This window comes from Spinacia oleracea, chromosome 4 (genome assembly GCF_020520425.1).
Source record: "Spinacia oleracea cultivar Varoflay chromosome 4, BTI_SOV_V1, whole genome shotgun sequence".
Lineage (NCBI taxonomy): Eukaryota > Viridiplantae > Streptophyta > Magnoliopsida > Caryophyllales > Amaranthaceae > Spinacia > Spinacia oleracea.
Window position 1 is genome coordinate 50,748,469 of NC_079490.1, and position 10,644 is coordinate 50,759,112.

Consider the following 10,644-nt stretch of genomic DNA (forward strand, 5'->3'; position numbering starts at 1 on the left):
GCAACAGCTGCTTTGTTCCACCAGCACATATCTTTCAGGTTCAAACCACCAGCAACTTTGGGCAAGCAAAGCTTGTGCCAAGCAACCAGAGCTTTTTTTGAAGGGTCAGTGTTGCCTGTCCACAGGAACACCCTGCAATACCCTTGAATTTCTTTGATCACTTTCTTTGGCAAGATGAAAATCTGACACCAAAAGGATTGTAAACTCAGCAATATTGTTTGAACCAACTGGAGCCTACCTGCATAAGATAGATGCTTGACAGTCCACACTTTAGCTCTAGCCAACACCTTCTCAATTAAGGGTCTACATTGAGTATACTTCAGCTTCTTAGTTGAGAGGGGAACTCCCAAATATCTGAAGGGAAAGGAACCTTCAGGAGTAGAAACTGCATTGAGAATATCAGCTTTATCTTGACCATAAACACCCCCAACATAAATGTTACTTTTATCCATATTAGCCTCCAAACCAGAAGCTAGAGAAAACTTTTTAAAAGAAGCCAACATCATGTCAATAGAGATTAGATCTGCCCTACAGAATAGAAGCAAATCATCAGCAAACATTAGATGAGTAAGAGCCAGTTTAGCACATCTTGGGTGAAAGTTAAAATCAGGCTTGGTCTGCAACTGATGGAGATGTCTAGACAAGTATTCCATGCCAATAGCAAATAAAAAAGGAGACAAGGGATCTCCCTGTCTTAGCCCTTTTTTAGCTTTGAAAGGTGTACAAGGTTTCCCATTAATGAGCACACTGTAAGAGACAGTGGAAATGCATGTGTACACCCATTGCACAAATCTATGAGGGAAGCCAAGAGCATCCATAACACTGATCAAGAAAGGCCATTCAATTGAATCATAGGCTTTCTTTAAGTCAATCTTGAGCATACATCTGGGTGAAAGATGGGCTCTAGTGTAGCCCTTAATGAGCTCAGTAGCAAGCAGAATGTTGTCAGAAATTTGCCTCTCAGGAATAAACCCAGATTGACATTCACTAACAACCTGTCCAATCACCCCTTGCATTCTTGTAGTTAGAATTTTTGAAACAATTTTGTACACCACATTACAGCATGCAATTGGTCTGTACTCTTTAACTCTTGTAGGATTAGGAACTTTTGGAATGAGAGTAATAGATGTACAGTTGTACTGGGGAAGCATGGAATTGGTAACAAACACATCCTTCACTGCTCTATAAATATCCTGTTTGATGACAGGCCAAGCCTTTTTGAAAAGACTGCATTTAAACCATCTGGACCAGGAGCCTTATTATTGCCAATCCCATGTAATGCCAAATCAATCTCATCATCAGTGACATCCCTGCACAGATCCTGTCTAGCATCATTATTTAGCCTAGAGCCATTTCTCACTGTTGGAATGTGAATAGAGGGAAGAGTGTTTGCAGAAGTGCCAAGCAGCTTTTTGTAGAAACTCAGAATTTCTGCTTGAATTAGATCAGGATCAACCAATTTAGTGCCATTATCATCATATAGGATGGCAATGCTATTGAATCTAACTCTTTCTTTCACAGTGGAAAAGAAAAAGTGGTTGTTAGAATCACCTAGATTTAGCCATTGGATCCTAGATTTTTGTCTCAATGCTATCTCATCAATTCTCAGCCAATGCCTAAGCTGTTTAATGCACACCACCTCTTGGTTGAGAAGAGCAGGAGATCTACCAGTTTGCAAACTCTGTTGAACCTTATCAAGCTCACTTCTAGCAATGGTAATCTTCTCAGTAATACCAGAGAAGTCTTCTCTATGTAACTTCTTGAGTTCAGCCTTGACTTTTTTCAGCTTACACCAGAGCTTAAACATAGGAGTGCCATGGCATACTTCAGTAAAAGCTGCCTGAATAATAGCAGAAAAACTACTATGATCAGCCAAATAATTGAGAAATCTGAAAGGTCTACCCCCCTCCACCTTGTCTGGCAGACAGTTTATCAGTAAAGGGGAGTGGTCAGAGATGGAAGGGTTTAGGTATTCAACCTGAACATTACTGAATTTATGAATCCATTCATCATTTCCCAAACACCAATCAATCCTGCTAGCAATTTTACCTTCACCAGTGCCTTTGTGCCAAGAGAAATAATGTCCTACACTCTTTACAGGACACAGCCCATTACTTGTAATAAACTCATCAAAATCCTTGGTTTCTGTTGCTGAAACAGGAGTACCATTGATTCTATCATCTGCATACAGGGGAGAATTAAAATCACCAGTAATGACCCAAGGACAGCTACCTACACTTGAGGCAAGAGTAGTAAGAGAGTTCCACAAATTCTTCCTAGTGTCAATGGAGTGAAGACCATACACCAGAGTAACATACAATTCCACCACTCCATACCTATCCCTAATTTCACAGTGAATAAATTGTTCATGCACCTGTAATACATGGATATCAACTTCTTGATAAAGCCAGCCTACCCAAATTCTACCTCTGGGGTTTGCAGTGTAATTATTTTCCCATTTCCAATTTCTCCCAAACTTATTGACTACTCTAGAGAAATTGCTTTCCTTAACTCTAGTTTCTAGCAAAGCAACAACATGAATATTATGGGTATGAATAAGGTGTTTTACCTCTGGGACCTTAATAGGATCATTAAGTCCCCTCACATTCCAGCTGCAAAGATTAACCTTCTTCATCAGGGGGTTCAGTAGTATTTTGCATCTCTATATCACCTCCTGTTAATTCTTTGAAACCCAATTCTGCAGGCAACACAGTAAATGGGTTGCTAGGGCTCAAAGTCCTCATTCTAGACAATCCCTTAGTCCTTCTTGTCACAATTTTCCATGGAGTAGGATCAGATACATTGTTAACAGGCATCTCAGGAGTGTGCACAGCATTAGGTTGCTCCTGTTGTTCTGACACTGGATGTGCTTGTTGGACAGCTTTAGGAACCCACACCTTTTTGGCTACAGGTTTTGGTACTAGTGGTTTAGTCTTTTTAGTACAATCATGGCCTGCAGTACAGCAAACTTTACAATATTGTGGCAACCAGTCGTAAGTAACAGCTTGCTTGAACATCCCTCCCTTTGAATCCTCTATCCAGACACAATCAGGCAATGGGCTAGTGATATCCATTTCTATCAACACTCGAGCAAAAGATACTCTATCTTGCCTAGTAGTGCATTCATCAGCAAAGAGTGGCACCCCTAACAGACTACCAATCCTGCTTAGTGAATCACACCCCCAACAATTGAGTGGCAGATTAGGAAATCTCACCCACAAAGGGATAACCCTAAGTACTTCTTCATAGAAATTAAAGTTTGCTATCCAGGGTTTAATGATAACTGGTTTCCCATAAAATGTATAAGGTCCTCCTGCAATAATCTGGTTTCTGTCCTTCATGTTCACAAACTTGATGATGAAGTAACCATCATCATGGTAAAACACCTGAGGCTGAGCAACAGAATTCCACATCCCTTCCATATATCTTTTCACAGAAGCTATAGTAGGGGAATCCCCTACCACATACATCACCATAGATGATTTCCATTTCTCAGTGAGTTCATTCATTTCGTCCTCCTGCAATTGAGCAATTTTCTTCCCATCCTGCAGCACAGGTGTAACAAATGATAGGGACGCCCCTTTTGAAGCCATTTTAGATCCAGTGAACAGATTTTTCCATGGTTCTTTAACAATCGGAGGTTCAACTACCCCAGGTTCAGTGTTATTTCCCCCAATATCCCCAATATCAACAGATTCTCCATTCCCCTGAGGGTTAGTTCCACCCACAGTATTATTACAACCAACCCCCAAATTCTGATCCAATAACAAAATAGTATCATGAAGTTTGCGTGGAATCATACCAGCCGAAGGGTGGACTAGAGGAGAATGCATCAGCTCCTCGCCATCTGAGTCAAAAACCAGAGCATCTGGGTTTGCATTTTGGGCATCATTTTGAGTAGTACTGGTGCCTGAAGTGTGAGAACTTACTGAGGGAGACTTCGCTGCAACTTTCGTCGTAGAAATATTCAGTATTGCTTTCTTCTTCCTCGCCATCAATGGAGTTGGTGTACGTTAGTAGTATCCCTTAACGTGCGCCCAGCTCGAGAGAGAGGAGAGAATTTTTCTATTTCTAAAAAAAATTATTGTGGGTTCGATTATTTAGTGAACTTAAAACTAATCGATTCATAGGAAACAACGTGTTCATGCAAAGCATACATACATTCATACATTCACGCATAATATATATATATATATATATATATATATATATATATATTAAATTGCATAAATAAATGGTGATCTAGTATGGCCCAAAACATCTTGTCTTGAAGCATCCAATCTTCATCACCTCCTTCTTAGCTTGGCATCGTCTTGAATCTTCGTTCAAATGCTAACTTAAAGTTCTAAACTTAGAAATACTTGAAAATAATAAATTACATCAAAATTTCCAAGGTACGCAGACCATATTTAAAACTTTACATTCAAAGATAGAACGGTACGCAGACCGTATTTAACTATCCTAAATTGGCCATACTAGTCACTTGGAGTACCTGCATTACATAAAATATATATTCTGTGCATTCACCCATTCGTGTGTTAAAACAAATGGCCCATGTAAATATGCAAGTATTTACGTGAATTAATTAAAATTCACGTTCACATAAACGCGTCCTAAAAGATTAATCAATTTCCAAATTATTAATCCTTAGACTTTATTCTAATTAAAATTGAATTTAATTAAAATAATGCGACCTACGAAAATAATTAAAATAATTATTTTATTTTAATTTCATTTAGTGGCTCCCACTCAAACCAATAATTATTCCGGATAATTAATTATGAAATATTAAATTAAAACTCGCGGCCCGGCCCAAACAAATAAAATATTAAATTAAATATCCCGTTAGCCCAAATTAATGCAAATATACGAAGCCCAACGAAATAAACAATTTTCAACAAAAAAAGTCCGATTACGTAGTTGGGCTAGGCTTGCGCCCAGCCCTATGCCTTGCGTGTGGCCCAAGAGGCGCACGAGCAAGGCTCGCACACCCCCAGGCCCTCGCGCGCGCGCGTCCCCGCAGCATCGCTGCCCCTGCGCTGCGTGTTGTGCTTTCGTGTGTGCTGGACGTCGCATGGCCCGCGCCTTGCTTCGTCGCATCCCCCCCGCAAGCGTCCCGCCTGCCCCTTTCCTCGCCCAGCGCGCACGAGGCACGCAGCACGCTTGGTGCTGCCCGTGTCGCTGCGGCTCGGCCTTCGTGTAGCAGCCCGTATGGCTCGACGAGCCATACGTCCACCCCACTCGTGTTCGTGCCTTTGGTTCGTGATACGGACCAACTCAATTAAAATTTAATTTAATTTCACGAACTTGCATTAATTTCATTTTTCAAAAAGTTACGATTTTTATTTTCGAAAAACAACGATTAATTTTTAACGATTTAATAAACTTTAACGACAATCCAATTTCGTAAAATATTAAATCAAAGGGCTAACAATATTCAAACTTTTAAGAACGAACTAATCAACATTAAAGTTTAAACTTTTAATTAATAAAATCCGAAGCTTTAAATCGTTCATAAACAATTAAATTTCAGATTTTTAATAATTTGGTTTAAGTGCGATTAAAATTAAAGAAACCATTCAAAACTTTAATCCAATAATTTTTAAAATTAGCCACTGACCCATGAAATTATATCCCCTTTCCCAATTAACCGAATTATTAAACCCAAATTAATTAAAATTCAATTAGGGTTTCAAATTTTACGAATTGGGGAAAGGAAAACTTAGGGTTTATACTTATCGGAAATATCTGCAATTTTTACCATAGATCAAGAATATACGCAGCAAGATTGTGTCAAAATTTCAAGCAATACCGACTAGGTTAGGTCGACCTTTTAATTGAATTATTGTTCGACACTTTTAATTTTTAATGAAAACTTAACAAAAACGCCCAAAAAGCGACACTTCGAGACCTGTTTTTGCAATTCCGTTCTCATGAGTTGATCTTAGAAAATTGTTTTCAATTAAATTAGGGTTTTAAAACTCGAAAAAACTAACATTTTTTATTTCGGACCTGATTATTACGCAATTCATCCAATAATTCGTAAAATTTCCGAAAAATCAACAAAAATTCCAAATTTTTCGACAGATGCAAAAACAATAATAATCAAGCTAATTCATGCTTTGAATACATAAGGCTCTGGTACCACTGTAGGGTAATACAGTTAAACATAATAACATGTGCGGGACAATCCCCAAAGCCAGGAAACATGTATAAAGCACAGATTAAGCAAACTTACATTCGAAGCGTGTTTTCCACAATAATATGTCAACGAACACGAACAAAGAACTCCACTTGTCGTTCCTCTACTTGGTTCACTGACACGTTCAGATCTGTCTTGATTATCGTAGCTTAGACAATCGATCAAGATACTTTGCTTTTGGGAAGAACTCACTTTGGAGGCACAGAGAGAATTAGGGTTCTCTGTGTCTAGGGTTTGAGTAATATGAATTGTGTGTTGGAATAATACAATTGGCCTATTGTATTAATGATGTAACCGGCCAAGAACCAAAGGCCTTGACCGGCCATATCACGCAAGCACGCGGACCGCACAGCCCCGCCCAGCGACACACACTGCACGCCGAAGCCCACAGCGCGCGCGCACCGAGTAGCTGCGTCGTGGGCCTGATCGCTCGTCGCTGCGTTGCTTGCTGTGCGTGCTGTTGCTTGCTCGCCCAATGGGCTGGCCTTGCTCGCCTTTGCTCGCGAGTCTTGCTGGCTCGTTGGGCCTTGCACGCTTACGTGCTTGGCTCGACGGGCCGGCAACTCCGATGCCCTTCGTATTCGCGATTTAATATATTTCCGATATATTATTTATCGTTTCGTATTCGGCGAATCACCGTCGTACGATACGATTTATTCGTGTCGCCGAGCTTACGAATATTCGCGATACGATATACGATTCCGATGAAGGTCGTATCGTATAATACGTTTCCAACTAATTCCCGAAAAGCTATTAAATGAATTTACGATTCGTTTAATCCGTTGATCTGTTACGTGTCATTGGTGTGACCTTGTAGGTTCAGTCAAGAGTAAGCTGTGAGTTCAATATCCATTAGAACTCACTGATCGGAAGCATTGCTCCAGCTAGCTGTTCCGATCACTTGATCTCACTGAATTAATTGTTCGCAATTAATCTGAACATTGGTATTAGACTTAATGCACCTTGGGTGAAGGACATATTTCCTTCACCACATGCCTTACTCTTTGTATTTGGCCGTTTTGCGGTCTCTGGATCCCTACAATTGTTTTCTCTCCTTCCTCGGTCGCATTTCAAGTACCGATACTTACGACCATCTTTTTGCGTCTTTTTGTACGAGCTACTTATCAATATGAACCCAGATCCGATAGCCACTTGCTTTGCCCAATTCGCTACGTATACAAATCCATCGAATATTTCATTTGTCGCAAATAGAACACTATAATCAACACCGTCGCCACCATAATCCTAAAGTGGGGCCTATAATAAAACATAATTTAAGAATGAAAATCACTAACATAATTTCTAAAATACATAACAATTAAATTAAAATATAATTTCCAAAACAAATAACAATTAAATTAACATATAATTCTAAAATAATATAACTTTATGCGTAATAACTAACATACTTTCTAAAATCACTAACATAATTTCTAAAATAAACAAAAATTATATTATCATATTATAATCTAAAATAATTTAACATATAATTTCTAAATAATAATTTCATACGTTTATTCTTAATTTCTAAAATAATTACTAAAATAACATAATTTCTAAAATAATTAAAAATTAAATTCATATATAATTTTCTAAAATAATCTAACGTACGCGTAATAAATAACATAACCACTCCATAATTTCTAGAAATTTCTAAAATCACTAACATAATTTCTAAAATAAATAAAAATTAAATTAACAAATAATAATATAAATTCGAATAAACTTTACGTTAAAAATATTTAAAAAAAATCAAAAAAATTTGAATTTTAGAGAAACTTCCCGCTCACAGACTTTGCATATTGGTCATGGGAGTGACACACAGAATTTGCATGGTGGAAATGGGAGTGGCGCACGAAATTTGCAAGGCTTCCATGTGTACGGCGCAATTTATTTGCGCCACTTCCATGTCTTCCATGCACAGAATTTGCGTCATGGACATGGAAGCCATGCAAATTCTGTGCGCCACTCTCATGTCCACCATGCAAAGTCCATGCGCGGGAAATGAATAGTAAAAATAAAAATAAAAAAACACCATTTTTACCTCCTTCATTGATGCTACAACACAAAATTCTGGCGTACTACTTCCACGACTAAAACCACTACATGATCTCCCCCTCCAGTTTCTTTGATGAATTATGAACAATGCAACGTTGCCAACAACTTTTTCCAACGAGATTACGAGTAAGGTACAATAATGAGTTAAAGAGAAAAAACAAAAAAAAAACAAAAAATTATTGCTCGCTGGAATTTAATTTTTCCGGCCACTTTCGAGACACCAGGCTGGAGGGGGAGGGGGTGGAGAGAGCGGTGAGGGAGAGGTGAGGTGAAAAGGGTAAAAAATGAATGGAGAGGGTAAGTTTTTATAAGGGCAATTTTATACTTTCACTATGATTATACTTCGTATTACGATAACCCGTAGTAACGTACGACTGTATGAATGTACGAGTATATGAGTAGGGTGGGAAAACTAGGGATGTCAATGGGGCGGGGCGGATGTGGATGTAGGTCCCTCCATCCCCATCCCCACCTAAAATTTTCATCCCTATCCCCGCCCCATCACCCATGGCGGGTACAAAATTCATCCCCATCCCCGCCCCACCACCCAACTGGATACCATCCCCATCTTATCCCCACTTCATACCCGCGCTAATACCCGCCTAATTTTTCTTATTTAGCAAATATTTGCCATATATACGGAGTAATGAAAGTTATCTATTGAAAAAAAATACCTTGTGACTAAAGTAACATATATAATAGAAAATAATACTCGTCATAACAAAAAAATCCAAACAAAAAACTTAGTCGTACCTAAACATATTATCACCTAAAGATGCAAATAAATCAAAACTCACCCCATCACTTATGGCGGGTATGAAGCAGGGCGAGTGGGGATGGGGCGGGGCGAGTGGGGATGGGGCGGGGATGGGGCGGGTTCAACACAAAATCCATACCCGCCCCGTCATCCATGGCGGATACGATTTTTATACCCATCTCCGCCCTATCACCCGCCAAACCTACCTCCATCCCCGCCTACTTAGGAAGGATGCGGGGCGGGTCTCCCACAAAACCCGCCCCATTAAAATCCCTAGACGTTTACGGGAAAAATCAAACGCGAATGTAAAATTTGAAACTTTACGCGGTGAAAGAGGTCAAGTCATTGACAACATGCCTTTTTAATAGATTAATCTGCTATCAAGGACCATATAAGAATTATAGTGTGCAACTACATATGCACGTACACGGCACAAGTTTTCATCAAATTGATTTTGGGTATTTTTTAAAAACAATTACGGAATACAAACATAAAAGAAAAAGTCAGTTATTCAATTCATCGGTTATTTATATTTTACACATTTCTTAGCATTTTCCTATGTATATTAAAAGATATACAATTTTATTAAACGGTCGTATTGTAAAAAGAGAAACACTTTACTTTTTTGACATGTTTTGGTCTCCAATTTCAATTTTATTAATATTTCTTTCTTTATTGTTGTCCCTACACTTATTCACATCATCGTTTTACTATAATAAATAATTCATCCACTACCCCACTTTCATCTTAATTTTAATAAATTCAATTCACTCTCCTAAAACTATGTGCCTGTTAAATTGTATCTCTTTTAAAAATACGGAGGGAGTATCACTATATATTAAAAGATGTTTATATGAAAGTTTATGTGACATGTGGCGCTCTGCTTATATTTCATTCAGTCGATGTAATATTCACATACATAAAATGTCAAATATAATTTGCATATGGTTTGAACCTCCAATTAACCTTAAGTTGAAATAATAAAACCTTTACCACAAATGCATGACATGTTTCATGTTATCATTGCGAAAAAATAAGTAAATGAAAATGTCATTAATATAGTAATCCAATGCATTGCTCGAGCACAAACACTAGTTAAAGATAATATATCGACGAGATATCAGTATGAATTTTATTCGTATGTATTTTATAACTTAATTATTGTAATCTTCTTATTTGATTTACGCATATTAATGACTTTGTAATATTCTAAGTGTTGCAATACTCTCTCACAAACATCAATAAACTCAAGCTTTCTCATAAATTTATCCGTTTATTTCTTTTCCCTCTTCCTCTCATTATCGATCCATAACATTCCCCCTCTTCTATGGTTGCACCTTAGCCCATATCAATTGAAGCGGACAAATGGTGCACAACCAAATACTAAATTCATATATTCATTTAATTTCTTCTCTGTTATTCTCTCATCAATGGCGCATTGGTGCGGTAGTGAAATACTCATATCCAAATAAGCCAACATTTGTAGAAAGCTTCAAATCAAGACTGGTCTTGTTCTTCTAAACTTTGTTTGGCTGAACTGAACTGAATGGAGCTGAACTGAACTAAATTAAATTGAACTGAACTGAACTGAGCTGAGCTGAACTAAACTGAATCGAAATGAACTGAA

General features: G+C 38.1%; 1 protein-coding gene across 1 annotated transcript; it reads right to left on the reverse strand.

Moving 5' to 3' along the window:
* Positions 1–1,174: 1,174 nt before the first annotated feature.
* On the reverse strand, positions 1,175–3,995 carry LOC130471525 (uncharacterized). The gene is made up of 2 exons (XM_056841709.1): positions 2,627–3,995; positions 1,175–2,520 (listed from the first exon to the last, which is right to left on the reverse strand). Exons 1-2 carry the CDS (start codon positions 3,993–3,995, stop codon positions 1,175–1,177), a joined length of 2,715 nt encoding a protein of 904 aa, XP_056697687.1.
* Between the last annotated feature and the right edge of the window lie 6,649 nt (positions 3,996–10,644).

Bases quoted from the DNA above. Each gene is read 5' to 3' on its own strand.
- LOC130471525 (XM_056841709.1), bottom strand. From the start codon at position 3,995: ATGGCGAGGAAGAAGAAAGCAATACTGAATATTTCTACGACGAAAGTT. The intron at 2,521-2,626 runs GTTAATCTTTGC...TTGCTTTGCTAG, and splicing joins TGAACCCCCTGATGAAGAAG to AAACTAGAGTTAAGGAAAGC.